At 38.9% G+C, this 21,791-nt stretch overlaps 1 protein-coding gene across 1 annotated transcript in view; it reads right to left on the reverse strand.

The window, feature by feature from the left end:
• The window catches only part of LOC124165207 (thrombospondin type-1 domain-containing protein 7A-like), a 1,035,737-nt gene that overhangs the window by 42,967 nt on the left and 970,979 nt on the right, over positions 1–21,791 (reverse strand). Inside the window, exon 32 of the mRNA XM_046542486.1 lies at positions 6,816–7,130. Coding sequence (XP_046398442.1) covers positions 6,816–7,130 — 315 coding nt within the window. The remainder of the gene's footprint in view (positions 1–6,815; positions 7,131–21,791) is intronic.

The raw sequence follows: 21,791 nt of genomic DNA on the forward strand, positions 1-21,791 counted from the left end.
GGTGCGGAAACTGCTTAGACAAATAAAATACCTGTTTTTTCCTAGAAATGATAAATATTTTTCCCTCCTTGAAATTACGAATAAGCTTAGAAAGTGCGGTATTTGTATTTTAAAGCGTGAATTCATGATTAATTCTTCACTGATAATTTTTTTCTGCAAAACTTACTTTGGTCTTCTTACTTGTTATTTCAAGAAGTTTCACGATTCAAGTTTCTCCACGAAATTAAAAACTTTATTCCGCCCTAAGAAACGCACGATTCCACTCACGCAGCTCAAGGGGACTCTCGCCACACTCAGAGTTTCCCTCATTTGCATGATCATCCGGGGAGGGATTTGGGGGAGGGTGGATGGGGGAGGGTGGATGGGGGAAGAGAGATTTTCTGTGCTCGCGGAACGACGACGACTGACTGGCAGTGGCAGTTGGCGACCAAGCACTCTCGAGCCACAAATTCCATCCACTCCCAAACTTATTACCACGTACGAACATTCGGAGTGAACCGCATTACCAACTCATATGGATACGTCGACTTTAAACGTAATCAAATCAGTTAGCTCGAGCAAGAGCTCGCTGAGCCACTTTATTTATTAGTGCGTAGGGAATGGCGTCACCCTTGCCTATACAGTTCTTTCATAGCGCTGCCGTATGTTATTTTTATCAGCGATTCCAAAGATTAAAGGAATATGTACTTCGTCATTTCTAAATCTCGGCAAATGCACTGGGTAATAATAATAATGAACGTCTTTACTGGGCGAGATTGGGACTAGAAAGTCCCATCTTCCATCTAACTCCTCGTCAAACATGAAATATATGCAGTTAAATAAATTGTCAAGTTGCTCATGAAATTACATGCGGAGAAATTACATAAAAACAAATAGAAGTTCCATTTTCAATCAACAAATAAAATTATAAGTTAACAAAGTTACTATTGACCAAGTGTAAAAAGATGTTAGTGAACGTGGGAAAAACCTAAGGATATTGACTGCCGTCCTTATTGGAAAAAACCCTCTGCAGGAGAACGCCCTCACAAGAAGGGGGCGTGAAAAACCTGCGAAAACCTACTGAGAGTATGCACCCGAAGTTAATTACCGAGAGAATATCCACACTTTCTAAATGCATGAGTCTATATTGCTCGCACGATAATCACACGTCTAATGGAAAACGCCATCAATATATAGTAACGAGAGGTTAAAGCGATAGGGGTTACGAGAGAGAGGATTGCAACACTTTCCATCAAAGTGAGAAAAAAATCTCCTGCAAAGCAAAGCAACGTTTAAGTACATTTGTTATCAGGGTATCACCTAAGTTAGCAGAAAATGATGTACAGCGATGTTATACGTAAGAAAATGAGAATATTATCACTGCTCTCGCTTGACCTTTTCCGCTCAAAATACAGAGCTAGTGGAATCGTCCATAGTGAAAAATGAGAAATGAGTTTGCAGAAGAATAGCCAATACAATAAAAATTCAGACGCACGGAAATGAGTCACCGTTTCGATAAAATGTATGCCATAAATAACATATTGAAAGAAAAAACTCTGGAAGAGTTAAAAATGTACTTTTCACAGATTCCCTCGCCCTATCCCTTCCTTTTTAAGCGTCATTCAAGGTAATTCATTTTGCTAGCTTGCCATCTGTTATGAGTAATGGTCAAGGAAAACGACTACCCCCTGTCAATGCAAAATACTACGTAAAATACTAGCTCATTGAGTCTAGCTGCTGTGGTGATATATTTATGGTTTACGGCAATCAAATTCCACGATTATCCCCCGGAATAATGCGTTCATACTGCACCCCATTATAATCATACCTACCAATGAGAAGCAAAACGCGTACTTCAGTCGTCGAATTAAACAATTATCATTAAAGGATGAAGATTAAATACTGGATTTCAATCAATTCACATGAAAACTGGCATTTCCACGGTTTAGAGAGGTGTATTCTTTCCATCATTTTTCCGGACACAAGACCCATGGAAAAACTCAGCACCAATTAATAAAATATAAAATAAGTTTGAGAGCAATTTGGTTTCCTTCGAAGCACTCAAGCGATAATCATATATTCCCGATTGGTTATCGATAGCTTCGCGATACAAGGTTATTCGAAATGTTTAACATAATCGAGTATAATAAGACATATTTTAGAAACCGCCATTTTACTTTTTTATACGCATATAAATGACCTGTTGAACAAAGTATGCCCACTGACTAAGTTAGATAATTTAAATACCAATCGAGCTTTAAAATACGGAAGAAAACGTATACAAAAGTTATACGAGAATAAAGAATTCATTTTTGGGTGATTTTGCTTTTCACAAGTTTCTGGGAATAAAAAAAGTGGAGCCCGTTAAAAGGGTAGCCATTAAAGTCCCATCATCATTAAATTTCATATTGAAAAAAAGTTTCCCCATTCGAAATGAATCGAAAAATAATGAATTTGTCTCACACCATCAGGTCCATCGATCGCTATAACAGCCCGGGGCCCCTCCTTCATTTGTCTTCCAGAGGAACTTTGAAAATCGCCCTGCGGCACCGCCACTCCACAAATGAAACAATAGAGGAAGGAAAAATACACGGGGATGGGCAGTCCTCCTCCATCATTTAATTCTGTGTTATTACTCGTTATAAGGCATATTTTCCAGCTTAAAAAAGTCCTAAGAGATTCGTTATAAATAAAAATGATATGAAAATTTATTTTTATACTTATAATTGATTTGATTACTGATATTTCAGTGAATGAAAATAGAGATGGAATCTGGCTTGCCGCTCATTTCCACGATTCCAGCCCTCTCTCACCATCGGCACTGATTTTGCGTACACAGTGAAGTAATTTGAGCGATTTAAGGTTTTGAGAAACAAGCAGAGTGACCAGATGCTATGCAAAATGAAATGCTGAAAATATTTAACAGGCAAAAAGACATGAGGAATAAATGCCAAATTAATTACTTCATTTTAAAGTATTTTTGCTCTATCGAAACGCTAGTTTCTGCTGCATGCCACAATGAGGCTTTAAATAAAAATGTACAACATAAACATCGTGTTTCAGGTATTTACGGTATAATATGCTACGCCATTATTTTATGAACAAATTGCTGCATTAGACGCATAATGAAGCAAGGCCTAATAATGAACTTAAAACAACTTCTCGAACTAATTTTCGGAGGAATGAATTTTCATCATAAAAACTATACCGATAGAAATGATGAGAGACTGACTTGCAGTTCATTTCCATGACAAAAGCTTTGGTTCTCAATGTTACTTGCTGATACAGAACCCAGTAAACTCATTCATTGAATTTGAGTCAAGAAGAGGGGTTAGGAAACACTTGCTTTTGAAATTCGTCGATTAATGACGATGATAAACGCATTGACAAATATAAATTTCATGTCTGCTATTACGGCGAAAATCCAATTATTTCATCAGATTTACATTAGCAAAGTAAATTCATTTTCTGCCGACAGTCACTCCTCTGATTGCTTGTCGAATTCAACATATATTTGCTCAGCGATGAATGTGCTCATAATCACGAATTTCAGTTGAGTTGCCAGACCTTATAAAGTCATTTCCATTGCGGATTATTTTTAATCTCACCCCTTCATAATATTTGCCAAATTAAAAAAAATATGAATAAAATCTATGGTATAATCCAAACGATGTAAAACTCCTATCTAGTCGTATAGAAACTAGGTCCCCGTGACCTCACGTGGAGTGGCATCGCATGGGCGCCAATCTGGCTTATTTCATATGAGGTTAAAATTGACCATTACCATTCGATTAAACTGGGATTTCTAAAACCAAATAATTTGTATACTATGATTACTCATAATGGTGGGTAACGAATAGCAATCAATGCATTTCGTTTTCTTTGATGAAGGAAACTACCCTATTGCCGAAGTTAAGTTTCGCTTAGCATCATGTAAGAAACGGGCGACTTCCCCAGGGTAATATGCGACACCCGTAAAAAAACTACGCACCCAAATTTAAATCGTGACGACGCGCATATTTTAATAAATCAATTCCCTTTTCGATCCACTTGAATAAATAATTTTGAAATCACACGTGCCAATCATAATCACACCGTGGTTTCCTTCTTTCGCTAGAATATGAAAATTATTCCTATCCATGAACTGCAAAATCAGCCGTCATAAATCGATTGCAATATTAATTATTCACCCTTCATGAATGAGTGATTGCTACAGAAATTGAGGTGTCAGGTGTGATATAAAAGGAAAATTGAGATCAAATCCGTCTCCGAGCCTTTAGGAATACGTGACTTTGTGGGGACATTAGAACGCCGGTAAAGTTCAGGGAATTCTCGTTCCAAGGGATAAACTGAGGTTTGCAATCCGAACTATTGAATTTTTAAGCTCCAAGTCTATAAACCAATACTTCTTTGAATTTCAACGTCCTAAAAAAAGCGACGCTTCATGTAACTGGAAGTGTACTTGTAATTCCTGACTAGACATAACATGTTTGCATATTAATGGCCCAAAATTGTGTATTTCTTTTTACTTGCATTTAGCGTTGCGACGGTAGCGTTGCCTTGATTTACGGACAATTAACCTGATTCCAACTAACGCAAAAATCATGAATTTTTAATATTTTATAGATGTTACATATGTTTAAAAGGACTTGCCGATCCGGAGAATTGCGCAGTCCGCTTCTCATTGGTCCACGATAGACCTCGGCTGCATACACGACAGTACAAGACGCGCCCAAATCCTCTAGATAAGGATTAGGGAGTCCGTGGCACCAGTTTGAACCAACCGCTGGGTCGCACCTTAGTTACGGCCATGGATACGGCGCTCAAAAAATTGACTCCGTCACACTCTAACTCCACCTGTATTTCTTCGGGACGTATTCGCATGCGTCATGCCGACATGCAATCTTCCCAAAGTCGACTTTCAGTGCGCCGAGCCCAGCGCCTCTGGTGGTGAGCGAGAGTAACTACAGTACAGCTTACCTATTCGGCGATTTCAATTAAAACATGCTGAACCTTTCCGTATTTTAAAATTATGGCCATGGTTCTTTTCATAATGGACTAATCATCTAATTTTGAATATCTCGAGAGGATCACCAATTTTTCAATAGCCAGATGCAAGATGATTGATACGTGAGGCTACATATTTCAAAATATTGTGAACTATCTACCTCAAGTATTTGCTTAAAATTATTGGCTTCGACGTCATCAAATCAATTCCTATGGCATATTATTGATCACCTTACTCATTAAATTAGTCATGCTTGGTCGTTTTGCTTGGAACGCTGCTAAAAGCACATCGCACAAAAAGGGTGCCACTTGTCGCCGCTATGCAGACGGACGTATTTCTGATAAAAATATGAAGCTGTCGCCTTGACACTTTCTGCTTTCATAGGGAGTATCCTGGCTAACATTTTCCTGTAACTCATTGTCAGGTAAAAAAATTTGAACTCCGAAAATTAATCGAGGTCAAATTTTCAAATTTGAGACATATGCTGACCAGGACACGCTATAAATAGCCTGAAACTTTCAAGACGATAGCTCAGGTTTTAAATAAGCACATATGAGTCGCGAAAAAGGAGTCGAGAGGAAGTGATGCATCCTCTTAAACATGAGTCTGAGGTGATGGCAAACGTGAAACGGGAACCACGCGTTTCTCCATTTCATTACCAAACCAAGGATTTGAGAAAAAATACAATTTAACACCAGCTTCACCACTATCACCTGCGTTTGCTATCGTCAAAAATGTGTTGAGACCAAGTTCAGTGAAAAGAGAGCTGATTGAAACCAAATTATTCACTCTCCTGCGTTTAACTTCCACATTAAGTGAGGCCTGAACTAAAAACTTCAGTTAATTTTAATGACGCACCGCTATTAACTATCCGTCAACTTTTATTCATGGTGCATGCTCTCGGCCGACAGGAGCGCGCGCGAAACCACCATACGCAGTCAAATTGGGCCCAACAGCCCCTTTGCAAACAACAATACGCCCCCATTACACCTACTTCCGCCGATCTCGCAAGAACAGAGAATCGCTCTGAGATGCGTACCTCGGAAGAAATATATGTAAAGAGAAAAGCGCGATCATATTGACATGGCCGAATCACATGATCCCTGATAAGTCTCATTCACAGATTCAATGGTGTTCATTTCCATTTAAAATTGGATGTTCATTATATTTAACATTCGCGAAGATGGATTAGTATCAGTATTTTAAGAAAAACTGTCTAAATATTTAAATAAAATCTATGAACATTGCATTGGCTATTTGCTTGAGAAACAAAGCGATTGTGACATTATTAATCTTCAGAAATTGCAGATTATAAAAACTTAAGTGAAAACGACCCGCTATCAACTGTCGCGTCAAATTAAAATTTTAGATTACTTCAGTACTGTCTAAGTATAATGTGGACGATAACTTAAACCATAAAATATCATTTTGAAATAGTAGGTAATAGGAAAATAAATTAGCATTAAAATTTGGTTTTAATATTTTCTATTATTATCCAAGAAGTTTTCAGTAATAACGCGGGTGCTTACAAACTCATTTAAATAAAATTGCAAATGTTGGAGCATTTCATTGGCGTTCGAACCAATCAATCCAGATCCTGAGTGATGTGTTGTCGATAGTGGATGCTTTCCATTCATGCGACTCACGCGTCGACTGGTGTCGACTCTGGTAAACTGTTTTAACTCTCCAATTCCTGCGCGTAATCATTTTTTGACTTGTCTCAACAGTCTGCGACACGCACAGAATGGAACACGAAAACCGGGACGCAAGTCGACTCGTGTCTAGATGAATGGAAAGCACCCATTGGATGGATAGCGTGTGTACTCACTGGGGTAGTAGAACCTCGACTGGATCTCCGAGTCGTCCTGCGCTCCGCCTCCCGCCACTCCGACGAGCACTCCTCCGCCCGCGACGCCAGCGCCACCTCCGCGACCGCTGCGTCCGTCCGGCGACGTCATCTCGCACGCAATGAGACGGCTGCCGCCGCGGCGGTACCCGCCCGCAGCGCTACCCTTCGGCGGCGCCGTGAACCTCGCCCTCAGCCCGTCCCTGCACACGCAGTTTCCCGAGGAGCCGCTGCACACCGCACCCGGGATGCGGTCGCAGTCCTCGGGACACGGCTTCGGCTGACCCTCGCACGCACCTGCAAAGATGTGGGGAAGAAAAGAAGTTGTGAATGGACGAGCTTCATTTCAAAATAATTAATGAAAAGTGGAACGAACTCCACAGCACAATTTAAAAAATATTTTTCAGGACATGGCTTGGGCTGTACTTCACCCATAGATAAAGAGATGTGTGGGAAGTAATTTTAAATTTGACGGTGGATTATATAACACATTTTCAATACAGTAAATAAAACTTTGCCCAAATTCCACTTGAATGAATGTCTTCGGCTCATGAACAAAGTAAATGAGATGGTGATTACCGATTTTAGAACTCTAATTCATGATGATAAATAACTCCACATTGTACTTTAATAAATGTAATCTATATTAATCACTTTGAAGATATAGTCTTCGGAGCAAGGCTTCGGCGCACCACCTGCACATAAAGAGAATGTGCATATAAAAGTTTCAAATGTGGCTGATAGTTAAACTGACTCGATTTAGCAATGATTAAAGATATTGCGGCCAAATTCTACAGTAGGTAATGCTTCAATCATAACCGTCCTCATGTATCACTTAGCAACAGCTCTCGCGAAAGTTTGCGTCCAGTAAATGTGCTGGATAGAGACGGCGAAATATGCGGAGAGAGAAGAACAAATGCTAAAAATCATCAAGAGCAAGGATTCATTCCCTGATAGAAACTAAATGAACTAATGCTACATTTTTCTCCCCCTTTACAGCAGAATCTCCATCTATCAAGCAAGATAATTTATACGAGTAGTAATAATTTCGTACTTAGTAATTTATTTTCTTATTTAGGATATCTCACAATTTAAATTACTAAGGTAGCGTCCGAACGTAGAAATAGAATTCTGATAAACGTATCGGATAAACGCTCTCGTCTATTGAGCTCCAATGAGCAGTGGCGAAGTGCAGTGAGATATAAAAAGCAAAAAAAACTACTCTTTCTAAACTGTAGGCGAGGACTTGAAGAATTTCCATGGCAATCAGTCCAACAGGTCCTCTTTACATACTAATGACATCCCAGGATAGATACTGCAGTTTCCTTTGAACTTTTCGCTACCATTCCCGTAGCCTGAAAATATTTCTGGGGAGGTTTATGAGGAGTTCGTGATAAAAGAGTACACTTATGACCGTAGTGATCAATCACTCTCAGGAGTTTAATAAACCCCCTAATGCCTCTGCAGCTCACAAAGGCCTTGCTTCCTATTTAACACCCAATCCAACGACACTCGGGATTACGCAGCATTAATAAAAAAGAGTCCCTTTTAAATGTGACCCCCATGGCCCATCTTCTTTCAACCGTGAAGACGTGACGTCACGCAGCAAAGGCCCACAAGTGACCTCACTCGTGCGTGCATTGCGGGGGACACTTCGGACCTCAAACGCGGCTTACGACAGAGAATAATCGACCAACACAATTCCCCTGGCTGACAAAACATTTCAAAGACAGCTGCGGGTTCGTAAGCGATCGTTGTAAAAATTCCCGGAAAGGTTCATCTCTTTGACCCTGCGCTCTATTCATGGATCCATGGGCGTACCCAGCGAGGGGCGGGGGTGGCAATCTGCCCCCCTATAGAAGCAAAAATCGCATAAGAATCAGTGCTTAATTGAAATGAAAGTATTCAACAAATTTTCTTTAAACCCACGAAAAATGATATGTATTAGTATAAGATATGAAACTAAAAATTATTTTTTCAAGTGCCACAACTTGGCTTGCCCCCCCCCCCCCTAGTTATGATCCTGGGTACGCCCTTGCATGGATCCCAAAAAATACGAAAAAATCCCTTGTTGAACAATAATAGAAAATTCAAGTACGAGGCGTGATTCATTGACATAAACTAAATTATCACAATAAAATCTTTCTTATCTCCTTTATGCCAGTACCTCCACTTCGCAGCGCGATCATTATCAGAAATTTATTCAAATGCATGCAAAGGCACAGCGTATATAATGAGATTGCAATATGATACGCAATGAAATTACTCTTGAAGAATAGCCATTTTGATTCTATTACAGTAGAATTTTGTCACTTCTTATAACTTATCTTCCATAGTTAAACGATTTAATTCAAAAGAGTCAACCATCCAAAAGATGAAGGAATTGCGTAAAAATAACCCCGTAACGAATCAATGACTGGTGATCAAAGACACACATAAGAAAATATCGATAGGAAAAATACGCCAATGCCAATGAGACGATTTGGAAGATGTTGTAATGGGAAATTAGGTGAATAAAGTGATATAAATGGATGATTATTAGGGATGGTCGGATAGGATACCTCGGATCCAAATATCGGCGGATATTGCCCTTCATCGGATACATCGGATCCAAAGTCAAAGAAGACATCGGATCTGGATTTGAAATTTTAAATAATAGCTTCAGAGAATGCAAAGCCCTAGAAGGGTGGAAAGAGTTCCGATTCTATCTTTGAATGCGCCGTCGCATGCGATTCTCGTCCTACGCCACAAGTCCTTGGTCCGTGGTACAGTCAGTGGTTTATCCGAAGTTCTTTCCTATTTTCATTTCCAAACCCAAGCGTAAGTTTAGGTCCTGAGCTTGTAAAGATGTTAAAAAAACAACTTAAAAGCCTACAAAAATATTAAAATGTGTATGAAAATCTAAAAAGCATTCCTTCGATTGTACGTATCCAGAGTAAACTTGAATAATTACTTCATTTAATTGCAGGAATTTGAAAATGCATGTGGATCCGAAAATATCCGATCCGAAAATCAAGGATTCGATCCGAATCCGGATCCGAAAAAAATCCTGGATCCGTCCTTCCCAAGAATTAGTTCAATTAATGAAAAAACATACGCAGAAGGAGAATTGCCGAATAAATGAAATGGGGAATTTGATGATTCTCTCAATTACCTATGTAGACGGTTTGAGAGGATGAGAAGATTTCGCAAACTTCTTCCCTTTCATTGCGTTTAACGTCATTGCTAGTGGTCGCCAACTAAAGAGAGCGACAAAATTAGCGTTTTTTTGGTGCGATTGATATTCCGATCTTAGCCATTAGCGACTGAATCTCGGAATAAATAACCATGCCCTGACAACAATCCGTGAGTGAGATATTTAACTGAAACTCTCTTTCTTTTTCCGTTATTTGGACAGTAAATCTCCCTGGATATTCCTTCCTGTTCTTTTATATTTATTTCATTGTGAAGTAAAGATGAGGCTTAGTATCCGCAACATAACATGCGTAATTACTATCGGGTGTCTTCTCAAGTCGACCATTGGGCACCGAAAATTCAATAACTTTTTAACGGTAAATTCCATCTCGCTTAACGTCATGATCATGTGATAGAATTTAACTGGGATGTTATCTTTTTTTAAATTTCTTTCGACAAATCCAAACTAACAAAAAGCACTACTTCAACATAGATTCACATTCAAATATTTGCTACAATGTGAACTGAAGAAGACATTCGCCAATCGGATCCTGCATATTCGAATATTTACAAAATATTTTGGCATGAGGTTTTTCGCTGCTTCTTTTACAACATAAAACGGAGCTTACGCTACATAAAATAGTGTAAAGGACGCATTAAAAATCCAAAATACCTCAATACCATGCCAAACCAAAATTTATCAAAAGTGCTTACACAAAGTGTATTTTTCTTAAGTTCCGATGCGTTGAGGCATTCAAATATGACAGACAAAGAAATAAAAAAAATACTTCCATATTTGCCGTCTACTAAAATAAAAGTGTATTCCCTGCTTACCCTAATGTTCACTTCCAAGAATTATTTCTCATTCAACGTGCGTTCAAGAAATAATATCATTCCGGGAATCAACAGCAAGAACTAGATTCATACGCGAGTCTGGAATGGAGGAAAAACTGCGAAAATGCAGAAAATAAATTAAGGAAAATTACTGGGAGGAAATCCTGTTCAGCGATGGGTATATCACAACGCGGGTACGGTAAGGATATCAAAAACTTCCGGGTGGATGGGCGAATTTGCTTATAAATTGAACTCAGAAGGGAAATTGCGCAGAATTAAATTAGCTCGGTTAATAAATGGCCAGAAGGGTTGTTTTTAATTTCACACACCATGGGATCGGGTCACGAAAATGGTGGAAAAGGTCATTCATTTTCCAGCACACGGCGTTTGCCTCAAAATGCTGCCAAAAAAGAAGTCTATAGTTAAAGCGGGACTTGAGCTTCAAAGAACTTTCTGAATTCATTAGACAACATTTGCTTTTTAAGAGTTCGGCCTAAGTGGAACCTTTTCAAAACGTGTTTTAGTGACGTGGAGGATAAAAACCATGAAAAATGAACATTTCAATGCGAATAGTTATAACAAAACACGGCACTGACTGCAATATTAATCAGATTTTTTATTTATTTATTTCCATACCTCCGAATACAGCCCTGTACAGCCTTTAACATCGGTGTTATTGACATGTCAACAAGTTGACGTACACAAACAACCATAACCTGGATTGGGGCAACCTACCCAGGCGGGACTCGAGCCCGCGACCTCCTGCTTGTTAGGCGAGGACTTTATCCCGCCACCGCCGAAGCTGGCGCACACCGCATGATTTAATAGTTTTCAAAATGAGAAGATATAAATACTTATTATAATAATAAAACACATAAAATATGACAATATGATCTTGTACCAGATGATGGCTCAGTGAGCCGAAACGCGTTGTACGAATTAAAAATTCTTGTGGAAATGTGCTACGATCTTTTATTTATTTAACTATGTCTAACTTCCATCAATTGAAGCCTAAATCTGTTGAACTTGTTCGGAGAGACATAACTATTCAACATGCGGACAAGAGAATCGCCACTGACATCATAAGCGGCGAGAAATAGCGACGAAAGATCTTGGACCTCCTCTCGGACGCGACCCCTGCTTCGTGACCCCTCGGAAACCATCGGTGTTCTCCTCTATGCCGACGATTGTAAAATATTAAAAGGGTTAACACCGAGGATGATTCTCTGGTTTTACAAACTGCTCTTCAAGCGGTAGAGAAATGGTGCAATAAATGGCAGTTGTGTGTGAATCCTGGAAAATCCACTGCGATGTCTTTCTCGCTGAAGAAGAGCACTATCAACTCCACTTATACTTCAAAATAATCAACCCATTCCCTCTGTCATTTCCCACTTCGATTTAGGCGTCACTTTTGACCAAAAATTAACCTTTTACGAACATATAAAAACTGTTGTTAACAAGGCTATAGCAGTGGTTGGGACCCTATATCGTCTGAGCGAGATATCCGAACCGAGTGCCTTAAAATCAGTCTTCATTGGATGTGTGCAGCCCATCTTTGAATATTGCTCCCCCATTTGGTCAACTGCTTCTCCCACCACACTAAAATCGATCAACCGTCCACTCAATTTCGCATACCTCACCTCAGATTCTCTTCACGTGCCGAAATACTTCATTCACTTGGATTATTACACCCCAACCACCGCAGATTGACATTAGACATCAAATTTCTTTACCGCATCATGAATGTGTCCTTCAGATGCAGTGATTTCCTAACATTCTTCTCACTACGCATTCCTGCTCGCAAAACCCGCAGTATTGAGGCCCTACACCAGCCCAATTTCCATTTGGCAATATCTCATAGATCCCTCTTTTTCCGCCTACCTTCTATTTTCAATTCAATCTCCAATACTTCTTCCTCTCTTGACATCTTTGCCTCCCGCACCAATTTTAATAACCCTGTGAAAAGTCTATTTGACACCGACCTTTGTATGTATTGTATATGTTGAAAATGGTTGTTATTTATGACATTATTTTTATACATGCTTATTAATTGTATTTACATAATTTATTTTTTTATAAACCCAATGTAAAGGCCTAAGTGCTGTTTTTGGTGTGATATAAATAAATAAATAACTAAATCACACCCTAAATCATTGGCCTACTCATGAAACCTCACATTCTTCAGGAGAGTTGGAGCACATTACGACCACTAACAGCAGCCTCGCCGAGAATATATGGGCTTTCCTCGCCGGGAATACAAGTCCATGAATAGATAACGAACAATAATTGGTGCCATTGGTTCCCCGACCAATGATTTAGCTCGCTGCCTTACGGGAGTTCTGGCACCAGATGAGGGTCTATCTACCCAACATGTTAGAAAATCCGTTGAGTTCGTCAAAACACTGCAAGACATCCGAACTGAATAATAATGCCGACTAAACCTTAGACATTTTTTGTGTTGATCACCTCAAGAAAGTAGGTAGGATAGACCTCCTCGTAGAACCAGATATGTCCTGCCACGATCACTCGTGTATAAATTCAAAGACCCATAAAAGATAAGAAAACGTTAAAATTTACCAACTTTAGAGACTCTTGGACCCTCGACGACAAATAGTTTCTGTCTGACCTAGCTAAAAAAAGGTTGGAGCGGAATCGTAAGAATACTTTGGTTCTTTCTTTTTTAAGAAATAGTTTATTTATATTTTATCTTTATATATACACGTCGAAAAAATAAAGTAATTCAATCTTCGCACAAAGGAAACATTCGATCTTAACGCCCGCATCCAAAGTATTCGCGTATCCCATCCACCGACTCCATTGATAAAGCCAGAAATTAAGCCAACAACTAAGAAAGAACCAGGGCTATGTTTTGAAGGTATATAGACGACAATTTTTTCTCCAGCTATAACAAATTACGTAACATCACAAAAAATATGATAATCAGGGCCAAAATGAATTACTCCAATACCCATTTCTCCAAGAGCTAGGGTAAAAAGGATACGTAGAAACATTTACGAAGTTTAGGCTTACAATTAGTTAAAACTAGCCTTAGAAGTAACATTACGACAGGCTTTCATTACCTCTATTTCCTTTACTTGCGTGAGAAAGAATTCATTATCTCGTCGCTTTCGGTTAGCTGAGCAAGGTTATCATTGTTATTTGAGGAGAAATGATTGTTCAGAATATTTTTGGTGAAATGTTGGAAAACTGTATTTGTTTATGATGATGGAATTCTTAAATAAGGTACTACCTCTGCTGCTGCTCGCGCTCCTTTGACTCATCGACCCATTAGACCCTATTAGCGTAGTTTCCTTCATCAAAGAAAACGAAAGGCATTGATTGCGATTCGTAGTAGGAGTAGTATTTTGTTTTTAGGGTGCCTCGACAACTAAGTTCATTTGCAACACTGACAATCCATGAAATCAAAATTTTAAAAGATACATTAAAAAGGCATTTAAACATTCATAAAAATAAAAGGGGTAGTCAGATGATAAAATGGTTGGAATTTAAGCACTGTTAATTAGCCCGGTCTCTATTAAAACTTAATGACTCGGCTGATATTATCAGGGTCGTCTCCTAGGATGTGCCCTAGGTCTCCTCCGATGTTCAGCCGATGGCGCACAGCATTCGTTGCCCACCATTAGTGTATTCATAATATACAAATTATTTGGTTTTAGAAATCCCAGTTTAGACAAATGGCAATGGTCAATTTTAACCTCATTGGAAAAAAGCCAGATTGGCGCCCATGCGATGCCGCTCCGCGTGACGTCAGAGGGACCCAGATGCTATACGAGTAATCAGGAGTTTTACATGGTCTGAGATTACCAATACATGCATGAGGCACAGAGCTCAGCGAAACATCTCTTGATAGTCACCTATTAAAATTGCCTATCGTCGGAAAGTTTCCTTCGTTTGATAAGGTATTAATAATTCTTAATTAAGCCAAGCGCTACTTACAAGCAGCCTGCAACGTAGCGGCGCTCATAACCTCGCACCAAGGTCACCTCACATAGCGGCAGCTGGAACCAGAATGACATCAAACGGGCTTTTCCCCGCATTCATACTTAGCCGTCGCGATTTCGCGCGCTTGAAAATTTTCACTTTTCATTTAATCGCGAAAAATAGATATCGTTATTTAAAAATCTAAAAGCGTGAAATGCGTACTCCAGGAGTAATAATCTTTCAATTTAGGCAATTTGAAAAATAATAGGAAACCACCCTATTGGGAGTCTAACCAAAATTTGGAAAAGGACATTGCTTCGCCCCATTCCAAAGCTCCCAAATATCTCCAGAAAGAGTGACTCTTCGCAAAAGGAATAATATTCTCAACAGCCAAGGTGCTAGGGCAAATCGTTTTTTAATTAATCAATAATCACATTATTACGCACAACCTACTAGGATTCTAGGCAATCTAATTTTAGCACCCAAACTGTACTACTCGGTCTGTTAGAAGATTTACATCAAGCAAGAGATCGTCATGCAATACGTCAAGCACAACTTACAACTCTCGTCCTATTCGAATTCTCAAAAGCCTTTCATTCTGTAAGTAAGCTAAAAGGTAATATGCAATACGAAAGCGTGCCTTAGGGGGCGAACACAAGCAACCCTTGTAATTGACGAGACCGTTTCAAAGTGGTTGAATGCAGACTCAAGAATGGTGCAATGTTCTGTTTTAAGTCCGTTACTGTTTTCCCTGTACATGAACGATCTCCAAGAGCACTTGAGAATTGCCAATTCCATCTATTCGCTACCGATTCAGAGGAGTTAGTCACTTCTTAGAATAAAGCTACGTTTCATCAAAACATTAGCGAGAAAAAATAATGTGAAGCCCATTAAAAATAATAAAAACTCATTATTCTACGATGCGAAAATTTCTCTCCACAAAATTAAAGAAGCTTTGCACTAGCGGATCAGTTGAGATAATTAAGAGAATGTGAATCCAAACAGGTTCTCCCTTTTTATATGTCCTTAATTAAAAGTATTTCCCAACTCAGTCGCGAAAGCCCTTAACGTTCGCGAAGAGGGATTAAACTTGGCAGAACTTTTGGACAGGGAGCTAAGAGGAATAATCGAACACGTAATTCCCTCCCTAATCCCTCATTAACTCATCTACTCAGCTGCCCCTCGAATCCTCGGTGATACTGAAAATGAGGTTAGAAGAATATCCCGACAAAACTTTTTAGCGGGAGTTACGTCACGGACACATGAACGATTACATTCGGAGCATGGCCTCTTTTCCGGGTGGGACATAAAACAGCTGGAGCCGAAGTCATTCCAATTAATTTATTAAATATGCTATTCTATATGAATTTCCAACCGACTTTAACTCTTATGCAAAGTCCATTTCACGACAAAGTTATAGAGATGATAGCAGTTGGAGTGCAGGATTTCTTACAGGTGATGAGATTGTGTACATTCTGCTCGTGTAACGAAGGAGATAAATTCAAAGGCACCCTTCGGAAACGGTCGAAGAATAAGTCGTCAAATTCAGGAAAACAATGAGTAATAGGGTGGTTTCCTATTATCTTTTTAATGCCTAAATCGAAAGATTATTACTACTGGAGTACGCATTTCACGCTTTTAGATTTTTAAATAACGATAGCAATTTTTCGCTATTAAATGAAAAGTGAAAAATTTCAAGCACGCGAAAACGCGACGGCTAGGAATAAATGCTGGGAAAACTCCGTGTGACGTCGTTCTGGTTCCCGCTGCCGCAAGTGGGGCGAGACTTTGAGCGCTGATATGACGCAGGATGCTAGCAGGTAGCAGAGTACCCTGCTAGCTGGTAGCGCTTGACTTAAATAAGGATTATTAATTCCATATCAAACAAAGAAAACTTTCCGACCTTAGCTAGTTTTAATAGGTGATTATTAAGAGACGTTTCCCTGAGCTCTGTGCCTCAACATGCATTGGTAATCTCAGACGATGTAAAACTCCTATCTACTAGTATGGAAACTAGGTCCCTGTGACGTCACCTGGAGTGGCATCGCATGGGCGCCTATCTGGCCTTTTTCAAATGAGGTTAAAATTGACCATTGTCATTCGTCTAAACTTGGATTTATAAAACCAAATAATTTGTATATTATGAGTACACAAATGGTGGGTAACGAATCGCAATCAATGCCTTCCGTTTTCTTTGATGAAGGAAACTACCATATTCTCTCGTTACATCTCTTTGAAATTTTAATTTTCAAAATCCTAAATTCTCCCACGCAGACATACGTTTCAAATAATATTAAGAGGATTGATTTAAAAAATAATCATCCGAATGCATGGATATGATCAGTGAAATTTCTTTTTTTGATTTTTCATTTTTAACATTCATTACTTCCTTGCAATGCAGTCAGATTAATATGCAACCAGATGTACACACGCAACAAATTTGAAATTCCTATTTTGATTTTTCATCATTCACTACCTCACTCAACTGTTTTTTCCTGCATCCAAATCAGGGACCATTTTTACCTCCAACTCTTTTGTTTACACTGAAACAGTCTCAAAACTAACCATCCCTGAGTAGTTCATAAGTTTTACGTCATGACTTCACCCGCTGCTTTGAGATTGGTTTATCTTCCTCAAGTACTTATTAACCTAGCTACTCAAATAAAGGCTACACCATCAAGATTTCGACTTAAACCTCTTCATATAGTTATAAGTGAAATTACCTGGGTTAAAATGAAATCTTTGCAATGGATAATGAAAGTACAGCTTTCATTTCACGGAAAACGAAAAACTGCCCTCACTTGACCTCCTGGAAAGCCAATGAAAATTGCGCGTGCTGCCAGCGAAGATGTTTTCCTCATCGGGTTAAAGATTAAATGTGCGTTCGAAGCGATTCGCGGTGAGAAAATAAAGTCGGATTCATTCCACAAAAGCCACTGAATTGAGTTACCCTCGTTTAGAACGCTTAAGTCACTTTAATGACTGATATTTTCGCCGTTTCCTTTTCAGTGGTAGGCCAACGATTCCTCGCTTGGGAGCCTTAGGCACGAATTCCAGAGATAATTTGCTTCCTTTGATCTTCACCTCGTTTTCCACTTCAATGACGCCTCATCTGCCACGCGAGGCATCTTATGGATCTACCGAATTATCCCTTACCCTCAAATAATCCAGCACGTTGAATCGCAATATCATAAATCTACTAAGTACATTCGTTTTTATCTCGTAGAAGTACTGAATATTCATCATGACAGATAAACGTATGGCCTTGCTCCTTGGGGATTTCATAACGATTTCTTTGGCTAATTGACCATTAAAAACGAGAAAAATATTTAAAGTAGCAATAGTTACAGACTCCTGTGGAAATTTTTGTGGAAATAAGTGAAAAATTCCAAATTTTACCGGTAATTAATCTTATTTCAAACCAACTATAATCTTATTAATTATAAAAATTCCAACAAGCATAATGGTTTCAAATATAATAATAGTTTCAAGAAAAATACCGTTGGCGTTGGTGAAGACGTTGAATGAGAATATCCTGAGACAAGAAATGGCAAAAGAAACGTGTTATTATACACCTATCGACTTAAAAATGAACCCTCGCATGCAATGTAGATGCTTCTTTGCCACTTGTACCATTCCTTTAGATATACATCCATCAAAGATTAAACGACAGTAAAATTGCGCAAAACATTAATAATTCACGGCTTCGGATTTACGACAGTGGAGATGAACTAAAACAGGACCAGAAGTTTATTTATTGTGGAAAACTACGAGCCATGCATTAAGGAAAATTAATTCAAATGAATAATATCTAAACACCTTTTCCAATCTACCAGTACTAAATCATATGGTAACAAATTCGCATTTTACATGGAGATGCAAACACGTAATCCATAAAGGAAAATGCAATATTTCTTCGGTCAATTCACCCTTGGAAAAAACTAAGCATAAATTTAATCTGGTGGCTTGATGTTATAAAAAGGCCACAGTGGATCGTATGAAAAATTGGTGAATGGACAACAGTCATCCAGAAATTGGCCGAAAACCGGAGATTTTCCTCAATATGTAGCATTAAGAAGCCCCAATTCTTGATTTTACATTTCAAATACCGCATTGTTATCATAGTATCCCACGTTAACGCTTTCGCACAACATCGATGTACTGCAACACATTCTCTTTAATAAAATATTATGCAGAATTCAGCGGTGGATGCATGTTCATAAACCTTACTAGCGTACACTAATCGTAGTTAAAGGTCATCAGATCCATCATCAGTCGGTCATCATGAACAGCGATTCCCTTAAATTTTTGGTGTAATGGCGCAGTAGAAATCAAGAGGTAAGAAATGTGGATCCACCATTAATGGCATTCTAGCGATATTATTCGGAGGGAATTATCGTTTAACTTCTTGTGTGACCACCTTTTCATGAGCAGCTGTTGGATACTCCAAGATTTCTGAAAAATGTACGGCGTTAATACTTTAGCAGTTAAATTGATCAACAACAATAGATATTTGCTTGTTTTTTCCAAGTACCCCAAATGCGAATGTGGGTAAGGACTTAGAAATAGGAGAAACGTCAATATACTCACGAGTCACTGTAATATTACAAAATGTATTGGGAAATAATTTCAGGCTCTCGCGATATACACTATACTGGAAAGGAAATATTGCTTAAAATGCAAGAGTGATGTCTGTTATTTTCCAGGCGAGCAATCGAAGTGAAGATTTCTCGGGTATCACACCGGGCAATGTCCTCCGTATCTCCTCACGACGCTTCGGTGTGCAACTCGCCCGTCGTCCTCGGGGATTCACGAATCACACCCAAGAAATCTTCAATGCCAGAGAGTCTATGAAAATAGGCGATTTTGAGTGAAAGCATCTCATTGGAAACATCCTCTCTTCTAAGCGACGCAGGCCATTGTTAGCCTATCCTGAATACACGGAGAAAGCATGCATCTTGGAACTTCGGGAGATAATGGAAACACTTGAGTTTTTTTTTCTTTTCACGTAACTTTGTACTTTACTTTAAATTACATTTTCCAAACCTTATTCCTCTCTTATTGTCCCTACTAGGGAAAAAGGCAGAGACGTCTGTTCTCGTCGTGGGGATGAAAAAGGCACTCCCTACAACAGAGACTGAAGTGGAACAGTGGCTGAAGTTTAGGATGCGGGTGATGAGGGTAACGGAGGGAGAGACTTGTTAGAATTCCGATGAAGGCATCTAAGGATAATGTGACGGAGAATTAATCTCTCTCTTTAACAAGTTCCGCCAAGACTGAAATTTTCAAAGCAAGCGGACAACACCAGCTTGGCACACATTTCTAGTAGATACTAATCACCATCATCTCTGTTCAACAATCCTAGGATTGGTTTGACGCAGCTCTCCACTCAGTTCTCCTATCAGCTAATCTTTTCACACCTACGTATTTCTTCTCTTTCACATCCTTCTTTACTTGTTCCATATATTTTGTTCGAGGTCTTCCTTTTCCGTTCTTGCCTTCCACTTGTCCCTCGACGATTATCTTCATCAGGCCATCATGTCTCAAGATGTGGCCTATAAGGTTGTCCCGTCTTCTTATTATGGTTTTCATGAAGCTTCTCTTCTCTCCTACTCTTCTTAGGACTTCCTCATTACTAACTCAATTTGATCTTCATCATTCTTCTTTGGCACCACATTTCGAAGGCCTCTATCCTTGCTTTCTCCGCTGCGGTCATTGTCCATGCCTCACTCCCGTATAGGAGCATACTCCAAATGTAGGTTCTTATAAATTGTTTCTTTACTTCCACATTTAAGTTTCCCGCTGTAAGCAGGTCTCTCTTTTGGTGGAATGCTCTATTCGCCTGGGCTATTCTGCTGATAATTTCTTTCTTGCTTCTCCAGTCACTAGTTATCTTGCTTCCCAAATAACCGAATTCATCCACCTCCATCAGTTTTTGTTTCCCTATTTTAATGTTAGTCTTGACTTCTTCTATTCTGCTGCATACTAATACCTTGGTTTTCTACGTGCTAATTTTCACTTGATATTCACCCATTACCCTACCCATATTAACCAGAATATTTTTCAAATCCTTTGCACTTTTTAAAACAATATTTACTTTTGAAATAAAGGGTTCAATGAACCACAGCCACTACCTTCACATTGTTCCACTATTAAAACATTATAACGCTTGCAGAAGGTGAAACTCGAATAAATTATTTATTGAAAATGCTTCTCAAATTGCGCATTTTATCAGGTATTTACTTTTCTCAAAATTTTAAAATTGAGACTTCACATGATGGAAGGCAACGAAGATCATTTTCGGATTGAGCGCTATAATACATAGACATCAATCATGAAAATCATAAACTGGAATCATGGTCGGCTTCCGCAATCGATTACGAGAAAGTATTTGAACACATGGTAGAAACGTAGGTAAACGTATAAACAGCGGTGGAGCTCAACGCTTCGCTGGAGCAAAAATATACAGAATAAAATTTGTAGGAAGTATTACTTACCTAGGCACTGAACGGGAAGGTTAGCTGTGAAAAAATGATGGCTTCCCGGCTATAAATAATAATGCCAAAAAAGAAACTTTTTCTCTCCTTCCTTCATCATTTGCACTTCCATGTCATTATTTTGTCAAGATTAATCTTATATTATGATTCAGCGACACAGAAAACAAGCAATGATGGAAAATAAAAAAACTGAATTGCCATGAGAAAAGAAAACATGTGAATTTCACCACCGTTCAAGCGGCAGACTTGGAAATATTTCACATTAGCCAACGATGCGAGGATTAAAAGAAGCAACAGCCGGATGAGAGTCTCAAACCGGCGGTAGTAGAGATTAGTAAGAGTCATAATACCAAAAAATGGCCACACGAGGAGTTCATAGTTTCGTGGCAATGCATTAGCAATGATTTTGTATTTTACAATACACAGTCTCTTAGAATCCTCTGATATTTCATTAATCAAAAAAAATGTATAATCTTTGATGATCTTTTCTTCTCTTTGATCGACAGATATT

The sequence above is a fragment of the Ischnura elegans genome, chromosome 9 (assembly GCF_921293095.1).
Source record: "Ischnura elegans chromosome 9, ioIscEleg1.1, whole genome shotgun sequence".
NCBI classification, from domain to species: Eukaryota; Metazoa; Arthropoda; class Insecta; order Odonata; family Coenagrionidae; genus Ischnura; species Ischnura elegans.